This window comes from Hippoglossus hippoglossus, chromosome 14, assembly GCF_009819705.1.
Source record: "Hippoglossus hippoglossus isolate fHipHip1 chromosome 14, fHipHip1.pri, whole genome shotgun sequence".
In the NCBI taxonomy this organism is placed as follows: domain Eukaryota; kingdom Metazoa; phylum Chordata; class Actinopteri; order Pleuronectiformes; family Pleuronectidae; genus Hippoglossus; species Hippoglossus hippoglossus.
The window spans coordinates 1,082,777-1,110,749 of NC_047164.1; the positions used below are offsets into that span (position 1 = coordinate 1,082,777).

General features: G+C 45.9%; 1 protein-coding gene across 1 annotated transcript; it reads left to right on the top strand.

Moving 5' to 3' along the window:
• Positions 1–27,973, top strand: wwc1 (WW and C2 domain containing 1). Its single transcript, XM_034607487.1, has 22 exons — positions 1–971; positions 10,590–10,699; positions 10,814–11,017; positions 11,482–11,558; positions 12,047–12,126; positions 15,994–16,123; positions 18,040–18,186; positions 18,357–18,427; positions 18,511–18,756; positions 20,334–20,423; positions 21,203–21,867; positions 23,584–23,701; positions 23,879–24,049; positions 24,332–24,524; positions 24,716–24,856; positions 25,149–25,198; positions 25,674–25,899; positions 26,193–26,363; positions 26,470–26,562; positions 26,829–27,059; positions 27,151–27,269; positions 27,752–27,973. The coding sequence occupies exons 1-22, from the start codon at positions 853–855 to the stop codon at positions 27,816–27,818; spliced, it is 3,519 nt and encodes a 1,172-aa protein (XP_034463378.1). The 5' UTR covers positions 1–852; the 3' UTR covers positions 27,819–27,973.

Genomic DNA, 27,973 nt, shown 5'->3' on the forward strand with positions numbered 1-27,973 from the left:
TTTTATTCTGACCGGAAGTCCAACTGTGAAGTTGTCAACAAACGTTTTATTGTGAAAAGCCAGGCGGAAGCGTGTTGCGGTGGCTGACGTGATTGACGGTGGACCGGCCGAAGTGATCGGGACCGTGAAGACTTCATCGCCGCTCCGCGTCCCTCCTCCCCGGGTACTTCTCCACGGTTCACCGAGCAACTTCTCACGCGACTTCCCCGCAGACTTTAGCGGATTTTAGCGGCAGAGGATCGGCCCGGAGCCTCCGTGTGTTCGGCGGGGATCGGCGCTGTTCGTTGCCCCGCGGCTGGCGGCTAGCATCGGTTACCGCTGCTAAACATGGTGGCCTGTAGGCAGGAGGACGGAGGAGCGAGCCCGGGCTGCGAGCTGCTGTAGACGGGGAGCTGTCTGGAAACACACCGCGAGCTGTACCGCACATCCCGCGGGGTTCCACCGCAGCTCCGAGGACTTTTTAAAAGGACGCGGGGAAGTTTGAGTGCTGAAGCCGACTCACGGAGCAGCAGCGGCGGCGGCGGCACCGGCCGTGCTCCGTGGACCGTGGATAATCTCCCGCAGAGGAAAAGTTTCCCTCCCGGTTTTGGAGAAAAGTTGCAGAAACATGCGCAAAGCTGCGGAGACAGAAACACCTCGAGCGGGTTCCAGGAGCGAGTCGAAGCCGCAGTGAAGCCGGGAACTTCTTCCTCCTGTGGGACATTCTCCGGATTATCACGGGTCGTCGTTCCTTCCTCGCGCAGACCTGGAGCTTCGGGAGGAGGCGCCGATGAAGAGGAAGATGAAGGTGATGGTTTCTCGCTGGTAGGATTCTGAGCACAGAGCGGTTCATTACATGGAGACTCGCCTGACATGCCCAGGAAGGAGTTGCCACTACCTGAGGGTTGGGAGGAGGCCAGAGACTTCGATGGAAAAGTCTATTACATCGACCACATCAACCAGTGCACGAGCTGGATCGACCCCAGAGACAGGTAGCGTGACCTTTGACCTCCCGCAGGTCACCTTGAACACACACGTGACCCCTGCACACCATCACTATGGAGACTGTAGTGATGACATCATATTCATATTTGGTTCATCGTCACAACACTCACTGATTTATCTACATTAATCGTTTTAACCGCTCGTTACCGTAGAGATGTGCTGATACAAATATATTACTTCCAATTTCCAGTTCCTATACCTGGATTTCACGTAGTGGCCGATACTGAGTAGCGATACCATGTGTCCCTTACCGATACTGAATACCAAGCCTGTTTATCCCTTCCCAATATTCATTACGATATCTGGACTTTGCAAACTGTACGATACGAGTACCGATACCATTTTTCCCTTCTTGATACCGATTCCGTTATCTGGAGTGTGAGTATCGGCCGAAACAAGTACCGATACCATTTGTCCCTTCCCTGTACAGATTCCGATAGCATGACTTTGTGTATCGGCAGATACCAAACGCCGATACCAGTGCATTTTACGTGAATAACTTGCATAACAAGCGGCTGTATGCTAGCTGTACGAAGGGGTGATCGTTATTGTCGTATGTCCTGGCTCAGGTCAGTTCTGGAGCCAATCGGCTATCGTCTGCCCGAGCTGACACGTGATTGGTGGATCGGGTGAATCAGTGGGAGCTTGATTCCACGGCTTCACTCCTCGATCACTTCTTCACTGACTCAAGTGATTGTATTTGAAATATTGTAGTTTTTGTACAAGAGGAAGTTGGAGACGAGTTGTTTTTAGTCTTTACTCAGACTCTTTAGTTTATATAAGTAAATCCCCACATTGAAGAGAAGTCTTGTTTCTCCTCTGGTTTTCAAATCACTGACTCCTGTCGTTCGGTCACCATTAGTTTTTTTCCTAATGATTTTGAACAGGTTGTTCCTCCATTGAATTAAACAGAGGAGCCCTTCTCCCCTTTCAAGGCTAATGAGACATCACTTATGAGCCGAGCGCACACTGAGAGGGAACGTCTTGTCCGTCCGCCCTCCCCCCCGAGATCTCACTGACGTATTCAGTAAATTCACCAAAAGGACAAAGACTCGGCTTCAAGGTCAAATAAGAGGAATTTGTGCAGGAGAGTTTTCTGCCTCTGCTCTCATCACGACTCAGCTCTTCATCGCTCTTCATCACTAAACCTGTGCTTCATGCAGCTGGTCTCACACTCTGCATCATAACTAGAGCAACGCTGTGTCTCGTCCCATTCAAAGTCCCGTCTGTACGTTCCTGATGAAGAAGCTACAGGTGCCTCAGCTGCATCTGGTTTCTTAAATGTAAAGATTTAAAGACTTGAATATCTGTGAGATTTGGAGAATTAGTCGGACAAATGAAGAAGTTTCCTTGTGTTATAACGAGTCAGAGGCAGATTGATTTATCAGTTCGCTTATAAAATCGATCATTTCAGTGTCTATGTTTGACGATATGATAACTTTTGTTTTACGTCACCTACGTGGGCTGCGTCTACCTATACTTGACTCTGATTGGTTAGTAGACCGCGTGTGTGTTGTGTTGAGCTGTTGTCAATTTGGCTTTTGTGTTAATTTACGTCTTTGAACTAAGAGCATGGAAAAAAATTGTCTTCATTTGAATATCTGTAAAATTATATATATAGTGTAACGACCAGGAAAATGAACGTCCTCGTGGTTCAGACATTATATCATCAGAGGTGAAGACTGCAGCTTCTTCTTCTTCTTCTTCTTCTTCTTCTTCTTCTTGTACTGTTTAATTCTGTCTCTACTTCCTGTGATTGGTCCAAAAGTCCAAACTCTCCAAACAAGTGTTTTCACTCTGGAACAGAACCATGTTCAGTTTGATCCAGACCCAGAACTCCTCTTCTGGTCGGACTAGATTTTGGTCCGTTGGTCTGGACCACGTCTGAGGAACCTTTTGGGAAAGACGCCTCTTGATTGTCAGAACAATTAAGCTTTACTTTTTCAACTCACTCAAACAAAGATTTAAAAAAGTCCCATGTGAGGATTCGTCTCACAGGACGGACACAAGTGCAATAGATGCCTCGTGTAACTGAACACGAGAAGAAACCGTTTCTAATTAAAGACACAAATACATGTTCAGGTGGAGATGGAACCTGAAAACTGGATTTACTCTCTTCTTTAGCTGCAGGTACGTCCTGCTCATCTTCGTTCCTCTAATTTGAATTCAGGTCTGGAGGTGTGAGTTACCTCTTTTTTTACACCCCCCCCCCCTCTTATAGAAATACATCAGTGTAATAGGCTTAGAGTACCAAGCATGCGGCGCTGCTCAACACAGACCCACTTGTACCAAAACACCGTGTTAATGGGGAGGCCAGATTTTCACAGAGACTCGTTTTTCATCTTCACCAGTTACTTAAGACCCCTCGGACTTTGACACCAAATCCTTTTAATGGCTTATGTCTGGAATTCAGAGGCTCAGGGCTTGTTTTTTCTCTCCTGTGAGTCAGTAACGGTCTCTTTTCTCATTGACTTAGCTTTTCTTTGTCACTGTGTTTTACATGAAGTTGCACAGAAGACGAACAGAATCAGCTTTAATCCTTAATAAAAGGGTTTTTTTTGTCTTAATTTGGCGACAAACGTCAAATATCTTAACACAAACAGAATAAAATCATAATTATTTTAGCTTTGGGTTTATTTTTCAGTTTAGTAAAAGGATTTTGTTTCATGTTTTCAAGTTTTTTATTTTTGTTGAGAGTTTTATCTTTTTCTTCTCTACTTAAATATAGAAAACCTGCCGTTGCATCCACTTTGGTTTTGTGTTCATCAAATTAAAGAAGAATAGATAAGAAGACAAGAGATAAGATTGAATTCACAGTGAACGAGTCTGACCTGGACAATCTCCTGCTGCTTCTTCAGATGTGGATCACAGGATTTTAACGCTTGATAATGGACATTGCACTCAGGTGTCAGATGCTTTTCATTCCTACAGTTGAAGCCCACGTTTAAAAAGGTGTTTCACTAAGTTGCTGGTGTTTGCTGCTGTTCTCATCTCTCTCTGTGAACTGAAGCTGCGGTTTGGATCGTTTCCTCGTCTCCGCAGCGACAGCTTCTCGATGCAGGTTTCCAGCGCTGTCACATCAGTTCTATGGACTTGTTATGCAACTGTCAGAATAACTCACTGACATTGACAACAGGAAGTGATTAGTATCTGAGATGCAAATGGTTGGATGGTTTGCATATATTTGAACGTCAGGTATTTAATCTGACTAAATCGGCTCCTCGCTGGAATTGTCAGTTCTCTGCCACAAAATGTCCTGTATCCTGATTGATCATGTGACCCTCAGCCTGTAATTTGGCTCGTGATGCGACGGACCTTTTGGCTTTCCGTTCTCACACAGGTCTAAAAGATGGCGAGTGGAATTAAGACTTTCTCCTCTTAGTTAAATTCCTCGTGTTGTTTAACACTCGAAGGGAGAAAACCTTTCCAAACAAACACACAACACATTCCTGAAACACACACGACGTGAAGGACCGAGCGGCGCACACACTCTGCAGCCAAAGGCCCGATTCATCTGAAATCCCTTTCACCGCCTGCCAAGGTGCACGAGGTCGAAGTGCAGCATGAGGCCCTGCAAACTGTTAACCAGCATCTGAACAGAGGCACAGCTGCAGTGTAGTTTTTAAAATACGTAACCAACAACGGCAGAAAGACTGAGGCAGGAACACGCACTGACACAAGCAGAGTCTGTAAACCAGGGGTTTTCATTCCCGAATGAACAAATGATGCTGTAATTCAAAAGTGAACAGTAAAGTCTACAGATTGTTTATTTTAATTTAACCCTTTTGTGTTTTGAATTGTATTTGTTCTAGTAAAGAAACAACAATTCAGAGGAAGTGTAGAAGCGAGCGACGGTTTTCTCTTACGCCGTTTACACCTGGAATGAGAGAAGTCATTCTGCTCGTATTCAGGTGGTTTATTTTAATTAGTGTTATTACTGTAAAATGTTTTCATGCTCTAATGTTCAGGAAACATCTTTCTCCTCATTCTGTCGATCGCTGCAGCTCCTCTCTTCAGCCTCTGTCTCTAACACTACGTTTTAGCTCCTGTCTCTTTAAGACCCCCCCCCTCCTGATAAAGCCCGGTCTGCTCTGATTGGTCGGCTGGTCCGCTCTGTTGTGATTGGTCAGCTGCTTCCAGAGCGAGTAGGAAATGACGGTTTCTGCTCTCGTTTTATCTGAGGGGGCGTGTCAGAAGAGCCACTCGTCATCATGCAGGTTGGAGTATTCTCAAGTGTTCAGTGTCGTCACAGTGCCACCTGTTGGCAGCAGAACATCTACGGGGGGTTGAACACATCCACCTCAGCTACATTTGAGCCAGAGACCAATCATGTGTTTGTCTTCTTCACATGTTACAGATTCAAACATTTCACATCATGGTTCAGATTATTTAAATGTTTCCAATCGTCAAAGTCAGTCCTACTTGTTTGGACCACTAGAGGTGTGCATCTCCACTAGCCTCACCATTCGGTTCCATAACGATTCAGAAGTCAACGATTCTCGATGCTTCTCAATGTCTCACATCCACAATTTTCAATATTACTGCACACGCCTGCTTTTTCATCGCCACTGCACTGAGGCTCATTACTCCGCAGGTCAACAAGTGACTCTGCTCCTCTGATGCTTTCTAATCACTAACATGTAGAAGTGATCTTTATAAAAACCTGATGAATTCATATTTATGTTCCTGGATAAACAGGAAGTCGCTTCTTCTCCAACAATGAAGTTAAAACACAGCGTTGAGTCATAATCTTTTTTCTTCTGTCTGCGTGTGTCTGCTTGTCTCTGTCCCTCCTCACACACAAACTGATAATCACATGTATTAGTTATTAATCGATGATGTCGGATCATGACTCCTGATCGTTCCGCTCACTTTAACCCTGATGTCCTGACTGTGTCACGTCTCGTGTTGTGTAGCAGGTTTAAACATGTGTCTCATAAACTGTAGAGAATCAAACAAACACAACGTAAATGTCAGTCCTGTACGTGTCCTGTTTATTGTAAAAGTGTAAAGTGAGCGCAGGTCAGGGGGGGGGTGAGGAGGAAACCGACTCCGACAGAGACACAGGACGACCGGACCTTTAATGAGCGTCTGTCCTGAAGCAGCGGTGTTAGAATTATTCAGCGGTGGAAAGCAGCTAAAACAATGAACGTGGCAGACAACACGAATCGATTATGTTCTGTCTTTGCATCGATGCAGAATCGTCCACGTCCGCATCGCGATGCATCTAAGAATCGAGACATGTCCAAACCTCTAGTGACCACGCAGATGAAGAAACTATATTTCTCTTACTTTAAGTTCTTTGCCGATGACGCTTCATCGTTTGCTCCTTCGTTTCCTCACGGCTGATATTTCAAGTGATTCAGTTTGTTTGGGATTAACGTGTCAGCAAAATCAATTCCTCCTGTTGGGCCTCAAAAAACATGCATTTTACTTTTATTGTTGTCAGTGGGTTCAGAACCACTGACGCTTGGATTTGATCGTGTACGACAGAAAAGTTCTGTGTTAAAGAGAAGAAAGAAAAAGATTCATGGAGCCGTCAGCTTTGAATCCACTGCTGCAGTCATGTGAAAAATCTCCCATTATTGTCGGACTGTTCGGAATGAAGAAAGACGGCCAGCTTTATTTTGACACTGATAGCTTTGTGTGTGTGTGTGTGTGTGTGTGTGTGTGTGTGTGTGTGTGTGTGTGTGTGTGTGTGTGTGTGTGTGTGTGTGTGTGTGTGTGTGTGTGTGTGTGTGTGTGTGTGTGTGTGTGTGTGTGTGTGTGTGTGTGTGTGTGTGTTCGTTTTCCTGCCCGGGGCCGTCAGAGGAACAGTCGCACGTATCCAATGTTCTGTGTTTGAATAGCTGAAGTACCTGCTGCTGTACAGGACGTCCAGGTTCAATCTGATTTCATCTCTTCTGTTTTGAGTCGACCTGTTTACTTCTCTGAAAACTTTACAGAAGATAACAACCCTTTATTTAGATTATCAGGAAGTTTAGATTGTGAATCATAAACTCACACTTAACCTCTAGCTCTTTGTGTCGTACGCTTGCGATCACGTCTCGTTATGTGCGATGAAAAACCAGTTGATAACGAGTGGTCACGTGAGAGAGGAGCAGAGAGAAACATCTGAAAACGAAACAAGGTTCATAGTTCAAATAACCTCTGGAGAGTTAATAAATATTAAGTTTCTAATCTTTTGGTTCAATATGTTTTTGTGTTTATTTAGAAAAATCTGATGAGAAAACAGGTCAAAGTTTTGTATTTTATCAATTTATGACACAATCTCAGTACTTTACTTATTATGGTTTATTGACGAACAACATTTTAGCTTAGATCGTAAAGATTGTAGAGATATTAATGATTCTTTTTTTATGAATTATGAAGAAAAAATGCAAACGTAGAGCCGGGAGAAACATTTCTATTATTCAATTTATCCTCTCTTCTAATTAAACGTTCCTGCAGAATGACGCTCTGTCTCCAGAGAAAGAAATCCGGCCTCTTGTAAATTCCTCAGAGTAATATCATCCCTCCGCCCTTCAGCGGCGCGTTGAATCATCAGGTGAAAGGAATGTTATCTGTCAGATTACACGCCGTCGTCATGACAAAGACAAACTGAGGCGAACCTCTGCTGTAGTTTATTCAAAATGATAAATGCTCTTCTTTTTTAGCTTTATTGATTATTATTTGAGCATGTGATAGTTTTGCTGTTGGACTTTGAGCGGCTGTTAACTGTCCGAAGCCTCATTACTCCAGCGGAGGAATTTATATGCTGCTCTGAACGAGCATTTCTCTGACTCAACACTCAGCTATGCAGCTCAACTCCCTGTGTGTTTGCTCTCCGCCGCACACTTTGTCAGTTTGCATTAGAGCAGGAGCTGTTTACCTCCGTGTGTAGAACCTGTGTAGGTGTGTGTCTGTGCGTGTGTGCGCACTCTGTTTCGGCTCATGTCGGTGGGGGGAGGGGGGGGGGGGGGGGGGGGGGGGGGGGGGGGGGGGGGTGGGGGGGGGGGGTTCAAAAGGCCGACGTGAAAACCAGAATTAATATCCCACAATCAGTTTTCGACCACTTTGATGCCAAAACATCAAAGAATTCAGGTTTTTTTTTTTCTCTGGCAGAGTTTTTAGTCTCAGAATAAGCTTCTTAAAAACCAACGCAGAGCGTCATGTGACATTAAACCTCTGGACTGAAACACAGAACATACCAACCAGCAGCCAGAAGGTATTTGATCTGGAGCCACAGAGAAGATTAAACAATCCTCGCTGACAAGTTTTCACTAGATGGATGATAATCAATCAATCAGGTGACGGTTCAGGCTGACGTTTATTATTTTAATCTCTTAACTTCTCAACAGGGCTGATTTATTATTTGTATTTAAAAAAACTACATTGAAAGAGAAAATAAAACTTCTAACAGGTTTGGAAGTTTTATTGTGTGTGTGTGTGTGTGTGTTGTGCACGTGTGAAGGTTTCCACCTTTAACCGTCTCCCTTAAGTGAAGCCAAAGTTTCTCCATCGCCCCCTGGTGTCTGGCTGCAGCATATGTCACAAAACCCTCCTCCTCCATGTTAGCAGATGGGACATGGACCAAACTAAAGAATAAAATTAGACGTTAAATAAATGCTTCTCAAAGATGGTGTCTTTCAAGTTTCATTTAAACATGAAATAAATGGTCTAAGATTTAATTTAATTGGAGTTATAAGCAAATATAAATGTTTCCTGATGTGTTTGTTGACAACTATAACTCCTGTGATTCCCCCCCCACCCCCCCAGGCTGATAATGAATTACAACATAGTAAATGACAGTTTTAAAATTCAATTCTCACACAAGGATTGATTCGATCCTTCGAGACAACGAGCAGCAGCGTCACAGTGAGACTCTCCTCTGCTGCCTCCGGTGCTTCGTGGCTGCAGATGCACAAACACTGAGCAGCCACTCGCTGCCGAACTGGCTCCTTTTTCAGCTGATGAATAATGAAAGGGGCCCAGAGAAGATCCCCTCAGCTCTGCTCTAAATTTAGCTCTGGAGGACGGGGAGCTTTCTGCCAAACGCTGATCCCAGAGAAAAAAAGGGCCGGCTGGTTGGCTGGCTGGGTGTCCGCATCCCATTATTTGATTCCTCTCTCCTCTCACCCGCTAAATCCTGTCCTCTAATCGCCGGGCGGAGGGGAGTCGCTGACCTCAACTCGCCGGTTTCCCTCTCAGCGAAGGACCAGCTGGCAGCAGCGGCCCGGCCTCCATTTCACCGCCAGTCATTCAATAGCCACTTGAGCTTCACAGCCTCAGAGCTCAAAGGGCCTGCGATGGCCGACGGAGCCCCGGCACTCTGAGAACAGGTAGCTTGATGACGACTAGAGCCCAGAACCATACGGATATATTGGCCTAAAGCTGTTTTCAGACTTGAACTGAAAACATTTCCTGTAGTTAGTGTCTGTGAAGCAGCAGCAGCAGGTTGTCGGGTCCGACTCGTTCACACCAACAGGAACATGTGGGAACATCCAGGCGAGGGGCGGAGCCTGTAGAGCAGCAGGAGGCCGGACATGACGTATAAACTCTGCTGTGGAAAGATCAGTGTTTTACAGACACTTTACCAGGAGGCTGCAGGAGAAGATCCAGAGACACTGACTCAGACATTTGTTCTCACACACAGAACCTGCAGAACATGTGAGGAACATGTGAGGAACACGTCAGGAACATGTCTGTGGTTCAGTTCATGTCTGAAAGCAGCATAAAATCAAGTCGTTATCAAGAAAACAAAATTACACATCGTTTCTGCCTTGTTTATTCAGTAAAACAAAAGTTTTCATATCTGCAAACATAAATATGAAACTTATTAGCCTGGCTGACGTTGGCCCTCATGTCTGGTTGAACTCGGTTGCATCAAACCCAAATGTAAAGGTGGTTGATTCTAGCGGCGGCTGCAGTGGAGCCGCTGTGAGGTCGAGGGTTGCCCCAGAAACCTCCAGGCGATGTGTCTGTGCTGCCTGTGGAATGCCACGGGTCTGTTTCCTCCTATTGTGACCGACAAGAGAGAGACCCCCCCCCCCCCCTCCTCCGAGGTGAACAGAGGACTCACTGAAACACCAGACAACCCACCCCCAGCCCCCCCCCCCCCACACACACACACACACACACACACACACACACACACACACACACACCCTCCTCCTCCTCCTCCTCCTCCTCCTCCTGAGACAGCTCTCAGACAACAGTCTGGATAAATCCATCTTTTACCCAATTCACAAACTTGTCCCTATGTGTGGTTTAATGTTTGGCTTCATGAGAAGTGAAGTTGTGTATAATAACATCTATAATATCACGTTTTGTATTATAGCTGCAGGATTATTTAATGTTTCTTTAACCTCTCAAACTAAACACATGGAGATGTTAATTCATGCTTTTCTCTCATTGTGATTGGACGCAGGTTTTTCTCTTCTGACTTCCTTAATAAATCGACCTTACAATGGTTCTATGCTTTTGATGAACTCACACACATCGTGGTCATGAGCTGTTTCAACCACTCAGTCAAATACTGTGGTGATGACTGACATGATATTCAGCTGTCAATCACAGTGGAGAGGAAACTGACTCTGAATCTGTGCCTGGTTCTGTTTCTTCAGGCAGACGAAGCCTCTGACGTTTGCCGACTGTATTGGGGATGAGCTGCCGATCGGCTGGGAGGAGGCGTACGACCCCCACGTTGGAGCTTACTATGTCGACCACAACACCAGTGAGTTCACGTCTTTACGAAATCCAATCAACAACAGAAACACCCCCCTCTTCCTCCTCTTCTTCTTCTTCGTCATCCTCCACTCACCCTCCTCTCCCCCTCCTGTCCTTCCAGAGAAAACCCAGCTGGAGGACCCGCGGGCCCAGTGGCAGCGGGAGCAGGAGGCCATGCTGCGGGACTACCTGGCCGTGGCCCGGGACGCCCTCAGCGCACAGAAGGAGATCTACCAGGTGAAGGAGCAGAGGCTGCGGCTGGCGCAGCAGGAGTACCGGCAGCTCAACGACGCGTGGAGGGACAAGACGACGTCGCAGACCAGCTGTAAGTACCGTGGCGAGGGAGGAAGCTCGACCTGGATCTGACGGCTACATGAGCAAAGTGTATCCATGAGGTCAAACACACATATAAGTTAATAAAAGCACAGGTTTCAGTAACACACTCGTGAATCGACCCCACGCAAAGATAATGTTCATTATACATATTCATGATAGAGCTGCAGGATTCTGGATGAAATAAGAATCAGGATTTTAGAAGTGAGATCAAGATTTTCCCTTGTGATGTTTTTTAAATCAACACAACAAAAATATGCAGATGTTTGAATCTTTGATTAGATCATTGAATCTGAATCAGTTTGTGACTGAATGAAATTCACTTTGACCTTTTGAGGAAGTGAAACGACCTCTTCATCCATAAATCTGCTGGAACATCTGCGTCCGGAGAAGAGAACATATAAAGAATGAGCCTTTTTAACACGACTGTTTGTTTTCTTCATCTTTCTTCTGCAGTGAATTCAAGATCATCGTCTTCCAGCAAGTACGACCCCGATATCCTGAAAGCGGAAATAGCCACATCTAAAAGTCGGGTAAGAGCCTCCTCGTCTGCCTCCTGTTGGCTGATCCCAGATCTGTTAAACACACAGTAACTGTCCCCAGGCCTGAAGATCAGTTTTATATTCATCACTGATTGATCTGTATTTAACCACGTCTGACAGTTCTGAAAACCCAAAGATATCGAGTTTACAAAGACGTGAAAGAAAATGATTAAATATCCTGTGGACATCTCAGAGGTGACATCACATCTTTCTCCGTCAGTAGGAACCAATGACCTTTGAGCTGAGATCCACAGACAGTAGAGAAACTCAGGATTCCTCATTTTAATACTTTCTCCGTTCAGACGAATTACGAGATGCAACTTTATCAAACGTAGGATTTAAGCACAAAGAAGTTTGTTAATCGCCTCACACACAGTTTTAGTTTCTTCACGAGGTTTATTAATATAAAAACATCCGCAGCCTTCTTCTTCAAATCGTCCCACACCCTGACAGTTTCCCTCCTCTTCGTCGTGTCTCAGGTGAACAAGCTGAAGAGGGACCTGGCCTGTATGAAGCAGGAGCTGCAGTTCAAAGAACAAGGCTTCGAGACCCTCAGAGAGTAAGTACACACGCACGCACGCACGCACACACACACACACACACACACACACACACACACACACACACACACACACACTCTATCCTGTGGCTGTCTGTGGTTCGTAGGTGCAGGTTCCTCCACCTTCAGCTTCCTGCTCAAGGGCGAGTTAACAGATGTATTTGTCGACTCTGAGCTTCCATCCTCACGCTGAGGTCGGTGACCGGCGCTCCTAATTTTATTTTATGAGCAAAGTAAGAGAGTCAGAGTCGGACTTGAATAACAAACGATAGTGTGACCTTCCCTCAGACTTTAGATTCACAAACACCTTCCACTGAAGTTTCCTGCTGAGAACCTGTGAGGAGCAAGACTGAGCGAGTTCACCAGCCTCCTCAGGAAGGCTTATGTCATAGATTTATATTTCTTTATTAGAATTAATAAATTGTCAGCTCAGAAAGTCCGAAAAAGTAATAATTATTTCCATTTTTTAGTTTATTTTTTTTAATTAGTGGACAGATTTTTTTGTGAGTTAAAGTGAAACATGTCAGTATCAAGCATCATTAATTTATGTCTGTGTTAAAATGTCATAAAACAGTGAATAGTTGGGCTGATTCATTATTGATTAATCTCTATTATTATTTTTCTTGAATAATCAATTAAATTGTTTAGTCTTTAAAATGCCACTGATGAAATGTGTCACATTTTCCCATAATTCAAGACGACTGAACCTTTTATACAAATTACAAGCGTGAACAGCCCTGAAAGCTCAAAGCAACAGAAATCCTTCAAATGATTAAATCTGATGGATATGGCAGCAGGTGATAGAATCGACAGGAACGTGACGCTCGACACCTCGTGTGCGGCGTCCGACTGACGGCACAGCCAGGAAACCCTCTACGTGCTGTTGGGATTTCACAACTGCGCCTCTGTCCCGGTGTCCAAACAGACCTCACATCCGCAGGAGGGTGAATGATTTATTTTTCAGCTCAAATCCCGAACATGACACGTGTCTCTAGGAATCTTTGCCTGCTTCTTATCTTCATTCTTCCTAATCAGTCGTCTGTGACATGATCACTGAGGCATCGTGGGAATAGCGTCGTACAGTCGAGATGAAGGCGTTGAGACGTCCTCCGCTGCGGCTCCTGCTGAACGCCGTTCAGAACTTGTAAAAAATGTCACTCTGGGATTTGAGCGTGCAGTAAACCGCCGCTTATCGCCTCAGTTATTGCCGGAGCATTATCACACATTCCATTAGATCATTAAACACTAACACCTCCATAAACACACCAGTGGCGCAGCAGCTCAGGAATGTGGATGTGAGAGGAAACACCCAGTCCACCTGACCTACGGTGCCTCTACACCTCAGCTGACTGAGAGCGCTCCGAGCCTCGGGAGGAGGCCGGCGCTGATTCGGAGTTTGCGTAGATGGGCTGATGGTCCGAAGTAGAGTCGAGCAGGAATGTCCGGTGTGTTTGTCCTCCCTCGCTCAGCCCAGCGAGGGTGTCAGGAGGATTAAAGAGTAGCTGAGGCAGAGCGGTTGGACCACATTCCTCTGCGACTTTCCTCTCCTGTTACAGTCACCAGATGCTGCACGAAAGCCAATCACTGTTTGCAGAAATACGAATTGGCCCGGGCTGGAATGTTGCTGTGCACACGGCTCCTGATAAGATTTCAGAAAATACCGGAGCGGAGGAGTGTGACGTTTTCTGATCACAGAACAGGAACAGTGTGCGGCTCTGATTCTACTGTTCAGACCAGAGTACGACTGATGAGGCCCGATGTCCATATTAGGGAGTAGAAAAATCCCTGATACTGAGATATCGGCTAATATATATATTTAAAAATGTATTTAATTTCTTAGATGTCGTTTTCAAACCCTTTTGAAAAATCAACTGTGCATTTGTTGGGGACTATTTCCAGCGGCGGATGAATCCACATTTGGTGCCTTACTTAGGATTCACAGCAAGATTAATAAAGCTCGACCAATATTTTCTGATCCTGATATATCAGCTGATAAATATATTTTGTAATAGTTGTTAATGACTCCTAAGATTATCAAACTCTTATGATAAAATATGAATCTTTGTAATCTGTCAAATACAAGTTTTCACATCCAACATAAATACTGTGAAAGACTCATATCGGCTGATCTATTTCGGCTCTTCAATAAATCGGTCAGGCTCTACCTGTGTATTCTACACTTCCCACAATGCAGCTTGATTGGTGCCCATCAGCCCAAATATCTGTACTGGTTCTTCTCCAGTTCAAACCATTAAGATCCGACCCAGACTAAGCAGGAGACAGGAAGTAAATACACTGTGTCTAAAGCGGTGTCCACATACTTCTGGCCGTGTGCTCTGTACATTCACATGACACGTGAACAACCCCAGAGGTCAAAGGTCTCCGTGCATCTCCAGATTGAGTCACTGCGTTTATCTAGTTTTCTGAAGCAGGAGACGCAGCCGCTGCTTCTCAAGATGCAAAATAAAGACTGAATCTGCAATGAATTCACTTTTCTCTCATTTCAAACAAATTAAATGTTTAATTCCACATTCATTCGTCCGACAGTCGTTAATCTGATACTTTGATGTGTTCAGCGTTTGTTGTAGATCATTGTCATTTCATTTATTAAAACATTAATAACAAGGTTCATGTTTGAGTCTCGGAGACGATCGCTCCTTCGTCTGATGCAGACGAGTCCCTCCCTCGCTCCCTCGCTCGCTTCCTCATTCTCTCTCTCCCTTGTTTCCTCTCTTTCCGTCCCTCCCCCTCTTCCCTCTCTGAAGAATGTGGAAGGACCTGTTATTCAGATGCATGCATGACTTGTCGATGACAGAGTTTACATAGTCGCGGCTGCCACCGCTGCCTGTGACACTTGTTTTCCCGGGTCGTCCCAGGATCTGATCTTTACCTTTAAGTTACTGAACAAACATCTGATTGTGTTCTCAACTGTTCATGTTCACCTGAAACCAACGACACACAGTCCAACCTGAGTCACCTGAGCAACGATTCTATAAAATCCCCTTTATAGAAATGATCTGTTACAAGAATAACACTGAACGTTATTTTCTTCTTCTTGATTCATGATGCATTCATGTGCTCCTCAGATAATCCAAATTACCTGTGTCTTTGTGTTGTTTTAAGTCGGATTGGAGAAACATTTGTGTATGTATATATATATATATATATATATATATATACACAACTTATCCAGGTCACTCTACAAATTAGACGACAATAGTCATTATTAATGGTTTGTAACATTTATTTTTGTTCGCCATGTTTCTGAGTTAATGACGTCAAAAATATTGGACCAAATTTTTGCCAATTTTCCGAGTAGTTGCTCCAACTTGATGATGTTTACGTGAATTTTCAGTAAATAGTTTTTGTGATTATTCCGACGTGGCACTTTAATCAATTGAGTGTTTGATTTTCTTGTAAATTATTAATTTATTGTCAAATTTGTTGGGATCATTTAATATTTGCAGCTCCAAACAGGAATGAAACATGCAGCTTCTCTGCCAAGTCCCATAAAATTCAAACCTCCGACACTGTTTCAATACAGATAAAGATTTAAATGTTCTCATTCAAATATGTATTTATAAAATAAATGAATAACCCTTCCTGCTGCTCGACAGTTTTCAGTCCGTTACGAACAGTAACTCAGAAAGTTTGGAAACTGTTCGTGAGGAGAGATGGCGTGTGATCGTTGACTTCGTTATCAAAATGCTGCGGTTACAGCGTTGGTGTTTGTTTATCACCAACTGACACTGACCCAGTTCCCTATGTAAACATCTTCTCATTTACACTGAACCATCATGTGATTTAAATATTTTGATAAGATGCTGTTGTTAACCACCCCCCCACCCCCCTCCCTCGTTCCTCCAGGATCGACCAGAAGGTATCGAACTTTCCGTACGGCTTCAAGCTGCAGGAGGCGCAGGCCATCCTGAGCGAGGTCCGCACCATCCGAGACGCCATCAGCTCCGGAGAGAAGGAGAAACAGGAACTCATGCAGGTACAGTCAGTCGTCGCCACGGAAACAAAGAATAAGTAGACTCAGCCTAAATACAATAAATAAAAGGATTGGTTTAGGTTTTATTTACAAAATAAAAGATGCGGCCTGCATGTTCGTGTGGAGCTTCTCGTCCTGCGCTTGTTTCCTCTTCAGTTTTATTGGTCGGGTGAAAAGTGCTGAAATCTGCAGGATGATAAACGATCGGCTGACTCTGCAGCATTCGACAGTAAAGAGCAGAGAGAAGCAGTGATTCTTCTTCATGATGGGGGGGGGGGGAGTAAAATAGAGGCTTTATGAGGAGGAGGAGGAGTATAAACAAGCGAAGGAGGCGAAGGAACAGAAGGCGTCAGACGACTCTCAGGAGAATCTGTACTGGTGTTAAAACACTTTACATTTTACTGCCGGGAGGAAAACGAGCCAGACGCACTGAGGCAGATGTAGTGATGGAGATGAGTGGAGGCTGCAGGAGGCAGGTGGAGTTTAACTGTCACACCTCAGTCGTTTCTGATGACTGCGTGTGGAAGGGGGGGGGGGCAGAGCTGTGAGGAGTTGTCCTGAAAGCAAGAAACAAGCTGGAAACAAACGGGTTTAAGGTTCTTTAGTGAAATGAGCTCTTCAACAAAGCTGCAGGAACCAGAAACTAATCTGTTTTTATTCTGGAGGAAAAGGAGAATCTGGGTATCTGTCATAAACTCACTGACATAAAGATGCACACAAACACCTTGAGGAAATAAATAATAATAATTATCCATCTCATCATGTCCTGATGTGTAAAAGGTGTTCTCCACCTAGTTCTCTCTCCTCCTCCTCCTCCCTCCTCGACTGTGTGTGACAGTGTTCCTGTGTGAACTCGTCCTCCTCGGCTGCGCAGGTTATTAAAGATGCATGATGGGACTCGGCGGCAGGTGGACGATGAACTTTCTCTGCAGAGACGAACATGAAATCTGTTCGTCGTTTGCTTCTGATGCATCAACTGTTTAGTGTTTCTGGTTATTTAGTAGAAAATAATCAAACTTCTCCAGGATCAACTTCTGCATCTGCTCGACATATTAAACAGATAATGTGGAGAATTTAAATACCAGATATATTCATTAATATTCTAAACATATTACACACCAGTCATAAATACCCACATACACTCCCTCATATACAGTGAATCCATATTGATGTAAAACACCAGATCTTATCAGAGAAACCTGCAGGTTCTTCTGGCGTCAGTGGAAGGAGAATGTTTTCAATAAAACATAATCTGCTCCGTGCACTCGCCCCCCCCCCCCCCCCCCCCCCCCCCGTACCATGTGCAGCTGACAGCTCAGTGTGTGTCTTCATGTTTGTGTGCATTTATAATGTCAGTGTGTTTATGTCGCATAAAACAAATTCTCCTTTTCGTCTCTTATTGGACAGATTCAGTTCTGGTTTCTGACCCTAATTTCTGTTCAGAACCTGAAAAGTTAGTTTCCAGCTTAAACCAGAGAATCAGCCTCACGCCAGCGGCTGAGTCAGGTCCTGATGATGACAGTTCTTAATAACAACAACAAGGTTTGGTTCTGTAGATTCAAGAGTCCTGCTCGAAACCGGATCAAACCAAATCTGATTTGGTGGCAAATGAGAGATGGACAAACTGAGGAGTCGGTTTCTCTGCTTCAGTTCAGTTGGTGTTTATGTTTCTGCCCCATAAAGTTTGTTCCTCAGCCGCTGAGTCGTATCAGATAAATCATCATGGCCGTAAAGATGAACGTGTCACTGTGGCTGCTGCTGTGACTCCAACTCAGGACGTCAGTGGTTGAGCTTCTTTGACCTTTGACCTGAGCAGCTCACAGGGACCTCAGATTGATCGAGTGGTGTCTGTGGTGTCTGTGGTGTCTCCGCACATCAACTCCCCTCCACTGTGTCTCATCTTCTTTGTGTCCATACAGAAACTGGCGGTGCTGAAGGACGGTTTCCAGCTGGACTCTGGATCGCAGCAGGATCTGTGGGGCAGCAGTCCCTCGCTCGCCAACTCCGAGCTGTGCATCCCGCGGCTCTACTCGGACGCCGGCTCTCAGACCGACATCCCTGCAGAGGTGAGTGTGGAGCTTTGAGCTTTTTTATTCCTTTTAGCTTTAAATTGAATGTATTGTACATGTTCCCTGTTTATTCAGATTCTGAGAACTCGTTTCCTCTGCAGACTCTTCATTGAATCGTGTCAGTGAATTTATGTGTTTTAACATTTACCTCATGTTGTTTGTTTTAGTTCCTAACCAGCAGCAACAAACTGGCGGAGAAGGTTCGTCTGAGTCTGAAGTACGAGGAGGCCAAGAGAAGGTAGGCGTCACTTTGACAGGACAGTGAGGAGTGTGTGTGTCTCTGGCCTTCACGCTCACCATCCTTCTCCTCGTCTCACACAGGATCGCCACCATCGAGGTGCAGATAGCCAAACTGGACAGCGAGGCGTGGCCGGGGCTGCTGGACCCCGAGCGAGACCGTCTCATCCTCATCAACGAGAAGGAGGAGCTGCTGAAGGAGCTGCAGTACGTCAGGCCCCGTCACCGGCTGGAGCCCAACGACGCCGAGAAGCTGGAGTCCGAGAAGAAGCGTCTGGAGAGAGACCTGCAGGCCGCCAGAGACAACCAGAGCAAGGCTCTGACCGAGAGGTGAGGGGGCGGCTGGGCCAGAGGATTCATGTAAACTTTCCACCGTTAGGTTCTCAGTAAAGGTTTGAGTTCTTCATTTCAGTCTCACGCACCAAATCACATCCACGATCGGCCTGAGAGTCATTATCTCTGCCGTTGATAGAAATCAGACCATCAGCTGCTGAGTTAATATCCAGCTGAACAGCTGCAGAGCCTGTTGGTCGCCTGACGTGAAGTCAACTCCTGCTAAATGAAGACCTGCATCTGTATAGTTGCTTTATTGATTTAAATAGTAATTTTCATTTAAAAAATTTTAAAATGTTCTCTACTCTCCTAAATCTTCCATCCTCCTTTCTCCTTCCCTAAAAGTCATCAAACCAGAACCAGCACGTCTCCTCCTCCTCCTCCTCCTCCTCCTCCTCCTCCTCCTCCTCTAACAGGACTCTGGTTGTTCTGAGTTCAGGTCAGACTCCACCTGAGCTCAGTTGCTCTTTGTGTCCCGTCTCCTGATCCTGAAACCCGACACGCCACCGGGCCAGGTCATAAAGGGAAGCCCTGTAGTCCAGCGTTCTCCCGCTGACACCAGAAATATGCGCACACACCGAAAATGTCACGTTCACCAACCTTGAGTCCGTCTTTTAATTCTTTCTTCACACCCACTCAGATGCTTTCAGGTGTTCTGACCAATCAGAGGCTCCGCTGTGAATAGTGCAAGGTCATGATGAGACTGACGAACGTGGAGAATGTCCTTCATGCAACTAAACTAACAACACACACACACACACACACACACACACACACACACACACACACACACACACACACACACACACACATTCCTCAACACGAGGTTCACTAATTAGGTTTTCAGAGCCTTTGAAAGCGTCACAGATTTTTTGTAAAAGGAAAATGTGTAGATTTTTTGATTTTCAGGATCAAATAAAGTTTGTTCTCTTTGACTCAAAGATGAACTGAATATAATTAAATATATTTATGTTCTGCTCAACATAAATGACTCTGAACTGGACTCGTTGGTGAATCTGTTAAACCATCAAGCAAAAGAATCCAGAGTTATTCACTGTAAAGTCTGAACATCTCAAATCTGTCAAAATACAAAACCTTGATTCATGAGGAGAAATGTCAGAGAATGAAAAAACAGTTTTGGACGGTTGTAGAAACTTTGAGCAGATTTCACTTTCATCACGTCTTTGTCTCGGGGCTGAGAAGCGTGCACGAGCGTAACAGAGGAATAATTATGTGACAGGAAACACACACACACACACACACACACACACACACACACACACTTGCACTCTGTGACCCGATCTCCTCTTTGTTTCCTGTGGATCATATTATCAGCTGTTAATGGACCGGTTTCCTCCAAACAAAGCTCCAACACACCGGTGACACCTGAACACACCGCGGCGGCGGCGGCTGCTGCTGCCGTGTCTCATTCGTTGTCGTCCTCTCAGCCGCTCTCTCCTCCAGCGTTGGCAGAGATGAAGTGTTTTTCGTTGAATCTTCCTGAACAGCAGAGCGACGAAATGAAGACGCTCCGTTATCAGAGAAAGGTTTTAACTTTTCTTTTGTCGTTTCAGGCTGCGACTCCACTGCAAAAGAAACACACTGGTCCGGGAGCTGGAGGAGATGGTTCGACTCGCGACGACACTGCACACTCAACTGAAAAGGTCTGTTCATAGGATTCCTCTTTGTTAAAGCTGTTAAATCGCTTCACCTCTTTAAACCGTTGGAACTTCATTTCTAGGTCTTACTCATTTCAGCTTTAGACATAAAGTGAAGTGCAGACGTGTTCCCACGGCCTCCTGCTGCTCTGAATCTCTGAATGTTCCCCACATGTCCCTGTTCTTCTGTGGAAGGACCCCAAAAGTTCATGTGTAAAAGAAACGGCTTCAGTGTTAAATTAACTCTTGATCATTTAATTTGTTCGATTACTTTGTTAATCACCTCTTTAATTGAACAGATTTCAGTCGTACACCCTCATCAGTGTGAAAACAGATGCTGAAAAGAGCTTTGACGTTCAGGGCAGATTAAAACCTTTAACCTTTAATGACCAAACATTTGTTAAACATGAAGCGTGGTTTGTCCTCGACTGTTCTCATCCCTCAGTGAATCTCATTTCATCTAAATTCAGCTCCGACGATCCTCAGGAGGTTTTTATCATATTTTCAGATGATGCAAACCTGCAGTAAGAATCGTACATGTTAAATATTTCCCTCTGCTGGTTTCCAGGTTCAAACTAAAAGGTCGACATTATCTTTGTGTTCCTGTAACAAACCAGCTGCTTTAGTTACTGATCAGTTCAAACAGCAGCGATGAGTCTGTGAACCACTTTATACTGTGTCTCATTCACCCATTCACACACCAGCACATCATGATGAAGGTTTCACTGTGTGTGTGAAGCTGCTTTAGATTCTCACTCGTGTTTCTCTCTCGCTCTTCCCTCCAGCCTCTCAGCCAGCACCCTGTCCTGTTCCTCCGGCAGCAGTCGAGGATCTTTGACGTCGAGCCGCGGTTCCCTCGCCACCACCTCCAGCCTGGGCTCCACCTCCTCGCTCAGCTTCACCGACATCTACCTGGAGCAGCCCGAGCTGGCCGACCCGGACTTCCAGAACAAACTGGACAGCCTCCTGCAGGAGGGCGGCCAGGGCGGCTACCGCCCCTCCAGCTCCATCACCACCATCCACGAGCACGAAGTGGTGACGGGCTGTGGGGGCAGGGACGCTGTGACGCCCGAGGGCAAAACGGGAGGAGACACGGGAAGCTCAGCTGGAGGGAGCGCAGGGGGCGGAGGAGCGGAGCTGGGGCCGTCCAGGATCCAGGCCCTCAGACTCTCAGAAACTCCTCGCTCCATGAGCTCTTTATCGCCTCGCTCGTCCCTCTCCTCGCTGTCGCCGCCTTGCTCACCGCTGGTCACAGACACTAGTTTCCTGTCCGGTGAGACATTTGCGGGCCAGACGGGGCCCGGCGGATTAGGCCTGGACCTGGAGCTCCACAGTCGGCTCACAGAGCTGGAGCTCAGCCTGGACGCTCAGGAGCAGCGGCAGGACGAGGGCTCCGGGGGGCTGGAGGGGAAGCAGAATGTCAACACCTCGCTTAGCGGGGACGTCAAAGGTGAACAGGAAGTTTGTAGACCCATATCCTGTGTTGTGTTTTTCAACCAGTACCTCACAGTGGAAATAATCATCATCGAGAACGTAGACTGTAAATAAAGATCACGCGCTGCAGCCGGCCACCAGGAGGAGATCCAGATGATTCACTTCACTGTGGGAGCTGTCATGTCGTCCATCTTTATTTACAGTCTACGCTCCGAGTCAGGACGAGAGCAACAATTAAGTTTACAAGGTTAAAGTTTCCAAACTTTTTAAAGAGCTGATCCACAGTTACTCTCCTCACAGAAAACTCATCACAATACACCAATGATGAAGATGAGTTATGACCCATATAAAACTAAATAATACCATAAAATGTGAGTCATCATTAAACCAGCGGGCGACTTTCTACTGTCGCATCTCGACGGCAGTAAAACTATTTTTGCTCAGTCGCTGGGAGGGAGACGGGGGGGGGGGATAACGGCTCAGAAGAGATCTCCAGTTAATAACATGAGGATGAATTATCTGCAGTTTAATGAGGGGGGGGGGGTGTACGAGGTGATGTAACAGCTTCATCTCTCAACGCTACAACTTTATTGGAAAGCAGGACACCAGGAATAGTGTGTGTGTGTGTGTGTGTGTGTGTGTGTGTGTGTGTGTGTGTGTGTGAAATTGAATAGGGTGAGTGAAACCTGACGGCAGAGAGGAGGTGAAGGTTCGAGAGGTGTTGGATTACAGCTGGATCCCCAGTGAGTGTGTTTCTGTCACATGACCATTCACGTCCACTGGTCACGTGGTGTAAACAGGAAGTAGATCATCTCCTCTGCAGCTGGTTGCTTAGTAACAGAAACTCCTCTGAAGGAGGAACAGTGAAGGTGAAGACTCAGAGCAGGGACGACGAGGTGGAACTGTTACCGACAGGAAGTGTAACTGACAGGAAGTGTTAGCGACGCTTTGTGTTCACCGCTGGTCGTCGAGTCACGTGACTGATGAGAACCAATCAGGAAGAGAACGTCTGCGTCATCGTTTACTAAAGTCTCAGTTTCTGTTCAGACTCAAACACAAACCCAGAGTTTTCAAACCAAAGCGAGACCAGTTTACACAAGTCTCTGATTCAGAGGCTGGAAAACTGGTGTAACCGTAGCAACAGGGATGTTCTGAAACTGGAATGTGTCAGTGTCATGGAGTTGGAGTCTGTGTGAGGTTATATTTCATAATGTAAAATCAATGTCTGCTTCTGAAGTGTGAGGATTTCCTGTGTCACAGTGAACTGAAAACGTTTGTGTGACCAACAGTGTGACTACGCGGCAGAGAGTGAAAATGAAAGTGGTGGTTTGTTGTGACCTCTGTAAGAACTGAGGATGAACCGTGCGGAGGCTCAGGTGAAGTCTGGAGCTGAACGTGACTCCTCCTCGCAGCTGCAGGTGAAAGCTGGACGAGGAGGTGTCTGGTTTCCAGTTCGCTCTCTGCTCTCAACATGTTCCTCCCTAACTTCACAGACAGGGAGCAGTCACTGTGTCTGTGTACAGTAGAGTGTGTGTCCCTGGTCCGAGTCTGACGGGCTGGGTTCGGACAAAGATGTTATTTGTTTCAGGTCCGGTTTGTTCATGTTGGTCCGGATCTCTACTACGTTCTCGTGTTTATAAGAAAAATAAAGAAAATCACCAGATGTGTAGAGAATATTATCTTTATTTATCACTAATATGCATCTTAACTGTTGTTTCTTTTTGATTTTCAGACTCGGCTCCTCAGCTGCGGGGGACGGGGCCAGTGCCGAAGAAGATGGGCGTGTCCTCGGCGGTGTCTGACGAGTCGGTGGCCGGGGACAGCGGCGTGTACGAGCCTTCAGAGCGCAGGTACGACCACGAACATTCAGTGCAATGAACTTGGCCTTTTCTCGGATGCTGATTTAATTGAAACTCTGCAAATTTCTTTTCTATACATCCTATCTGTGTATAAATACACATTTTACTTTAATAATAATATAATATTCATGATATACGTGTCTGTCTGTGTGTTTGTGTTCCCTCCAGGCCGGGCCTCCCTGCCGACCTCCTCCTCGGCTCCTTCGAGGAGCGTTTGGCGCCCGACTGCTCTCAGGTGCAGCTCGGCTTCCGCTACGAGTCCAGAGACCAGCGCTTCACCGTCTACGTCATGCAGCTGTCCAACTGCGGCGCCCTCTGTCTGCCGGCTGACCAGAAACTGTACGAACTCTTGCTCGTGTTAATTAGACGTCACTTTAAATGTGTAGAAGAAAAAAATTTAACAATGTTCTCAGATCAGAAACAAGACGAGACGCAGAAATACACGAACTACCCGGCAACAGAGACCTGCTTGTGTGAATGAGACGAACAGTGTTTACTTACTTCTCAGGCTTGTTTGACGGTGAAAGTTCGCTGAGGTTAACAAACAACAGAACCTCTTCCTGTTAGCGTCACGTGACCAAGTGGCCCGGTCTAACGCCGCTGCCTGCGTCTCTTCCTCAGGTACGTGCGTGTGGCGGTGCTGCCCTGCGTGGAGACCTCCCGCTGCCTGTTCCGAACACGCGGCTCCTCGTCCCAAGACGCCGTGGAGATCAACGAGGTGTTCGGCATGCAGATATCCCATGGTGCACTGCGCCAGAAAACCCTGAGGGTGGACGTGTGCACCACCAGCAAGTCGGGCCACGAAGAGTGTCTAGTGAGTAGTAGTGAACAGATCAGCTTCTCTCAAACTCCGTAACTGACGTATAAAGATGTAAAATATTCAGATTCTGTTCTTCCTCCCAGTTTCTCTCCAGACTCTCAACCATCACACAGATAATAAACATGTGTTTTCAGCTGCAGGGACTCGTTGTGTCTAACCTCCGTCCTTCTGGCCTCTTTCTCCAGGCCGGCGCTCAGATCAGTTTGGCTGATGTCAGCTGTTCGGATGAGAGACGCACAAAGTGGTACAACCTGCTGAGCCGCGCCTACATGCCTGACATCAACAAGGAGGACAAAGAGAGCAGAGCAGCCGGCGGCTCGGACAGGGTAATGACGGGGGACAGGCTGCCTCCCAGTGGACGCTAGAGCTTTGACACCATGAGAGACAAGTTTAAAAAAGGATTTTAGAATATTTATTATTGAGGCCAGTTCATCAACTTATTAAACAAAAGAAATCCATTAACAAAGTTTTTTTTTTAATCTATTACAAATATTATCTGTGTCCTGTGTTGTTTAAAGATCATTAAATAAAAACCTGTTTTTAAAATATTATGTTGCATGAAACAGGAAGAACCTTTTACAAGTTTTTAGAATCAACAAAGATATGAATGTGTTTCAGACGCGTGTTTCCAGCAGCGACACAGTCGGAGCTTCTGAGGACGACGAGTGGTGAGTGTCTGTTAAAGTTCAAGTTTCACTTCCGTCAGCAGGAAGACAGATTCCCAGTTAACTTGGTGGAAGGATGTTTGGTGTGGATCCAGTTCAGTGGGTGGATCCAGAAGATAGTTTTCTCTTTCTTTAATTTCGTGGGATATGTTTTTTTCATGTGGTGTCGATCCAAATACAAATCTGGATCCATGAATTAGACATTTTTTATAACCTTTTGAGAAGTTAGTGCTGAAAAACATTTACAATTTATCTTTTTCATTTAACCACAGAAACTGAAAGAAGTTCTCAAATGTTAAATACGGTCGAAACACAAGTAACTGCACAAAATCGGCCTAAATAAAGTAAAGAAACTGAAACTATAAATAATCGTTTCCCTCAGTTCTTCATACAAACACATTTAATCTGAACAGAAACATGAATCAGTTCTTCGTCCTGTCCTCGTCTTCCTCATCTTCTAACTGTGGGTAATCTTTAGGCACGGCGACCCGCTGGAGGCCGACCTGTTTGATGATGAAGAAGGAAATGGCGTGGGGGGAGTGGGGCCTCTGGAGGAGGAGGAGGATGAGTTTTATCCCGACAGCAGCCAATGGGAAGCAGAAGAAGAGGAAGAGGGGGAGGAGGAAGAGGACGAGGAAGAGGAGGCCACTAAACCTCCTCCTCCTCCTCCTCCTCATCCGACAGCAGCACGGATCCCAGAGAAGGTAACTGTCTTTTAACTACCTCGTAAAAACCAGGAAATAAAGAGTGAGTCAGTGAATGTTTCATCTCAGATTGTCATGAACCTCAGGTGCAGAGAAGAAACTGAAATAAAATGCAGTTTTCAACCAACGTTAAATAATCATATGAGGAAATGTCAAACTGGAGAATAGATCTTGTGTCGTTCTCTCTTTTGATTCATGGAACTTAAACTTCGGTGACGTGATTATCTGAACGATAAATAAAACTTTGATCTGCTCCTCATCGTCTTCGTCACTGCTTTGTTTTCTTGCTCCAGGTGAACAAGGAGACAAGTGTACACGGTTTGTCCTCATCCCACCACTGCTCCGTGGTCCGGCCCAAAGAGCGGCGCCCGGACGTCCACCAGCAGAACCCGTTCATGAGAGGGAACACCATCATCCGCTCCAAGACGTTCTCCCCCGGACCTCAGAGCCAGTACATCTGCAGGGTGAGAGACCAGCTGAGCGATGAAGTCAACGATGAAGTCAACGATGAGGTCATCAGCAGAAGTGAAACATCACGGTTTTAACTCTGTTTTCTTCTTCTCTTGTCAGATAAACCGCAGTGACAGCGACAGCTCCACCCTCTCCAAGAAGTCGCCGTTTGTCAGAAACGCCTCCGAGAGACGCAGCATGCGCATGAAGAAGGTGGAAACAACTTTTCTATACCTGTCTCCTTCTTCCTCTTCTTCCTCCATTTCATTCTCTTCTTCCTCATATTCCTCTTCCTCCTCTTCTTGCTCCTCTCCTCTTCTTCTGAATCGTCCTCTTCCTTATTCTACTCCTCCTCTTTTTCCTCTTCCTTCTTCTTCTTCTCCTCCTCTTCACCCTCCTCCTTCATCCTTCCAGTGAATGTTTTAGTCACATATTTCTTCGTTATTTTTGTTCATAGTTATTTTTCTATGCCCTTGCAGCCTCCTGTGCAGGTCAAAGGTCTGGACGGGCTCCTGCGGACGTCCATGGACCTGGAGTTGGACCTGCAGGTTTCCCGGACGCGACAGACCCGGCTGGCGCAGGAGCTGCGGGTTCTGCGGGAGCTGAAGACGCAGCTGGAGAAGGCGAGACAACTGGGCCAGAGAGAGCTGCCCGCCTGGGTCCAAGAAGACGAACGCTTCCGCATCCTCCTCAAACAGGCGGAGAAACAGGTGAGTGACCGTCCTGCGTGGAATCAGTCAACAGAAAGTTCCTCCACTTCCTGTGTCTGAGCTGAACGTCTCTGGTCGTCTTCCTGTTCAGACTCGAGAGGAGCAGCTGCAGGAGAAGCGAGTGGAGAAGAGGATGCGAGCAGCAGCCAAGGACGTCCACAAGATCAGGGGCCAGAGCCGCAAAGAGGTTCCTGAGGTCCAGACCTTCAGGTGAGAGACAGCAGCTCAGGTCCCATGCTCCTCAGGTGTGTCCGAGCAGGAAATCCGCTATAGCGCCCCCTGCAGCCACTTTACAAAGAGCAAGAACAGACGTTCAGTGAACCATCAAACTCATTTTGATCAAACTGCTGTTTTAAGGTATAAACAAGTTGGAGTGTTGATTTTAAAGGTGCTTTATGTAAGATTTAGCTTTAGTTTCATAGCTTTAGAATTAACAACAGTTTTCTTAACAATGTCAAAGAAATATTGTGATTTTACAAAAACAACAGCGACGTTAACTCTTGTTCTGCATCTGGTCCTCTCACCTCTGATGCTAACCAGCTAACCAGCTAACCAGCTAACCAGCTCGGCCACAGATCCCATCAGAACGAATCCCCTCGTGCTGTTGCTCAGTAAAAGTTGAAGACCTTCTTGTGAACTCTGTTTTTCGGCTCATGCACTGACCTTCAGTTCCTCCTTCCGTGTGATTCCAGAGAGAAGATGGCGTTCTTCACACGAGCAAAGAGCAGCATCCCCGACCTGCCGGCCGACAGCGTGTAGAGAAGCATTTCAAAGTACCCACCACCACCACCACCACCACCCCCCCCCCCCCAGTCTCAACCTGCTGTTCCCACAAATGAAGCAAATGTTTGGCGGTGTTATGAAGAATTTAAAAATATATATAATATGTTTTAGTAGAAAAACAGACAAAAAAA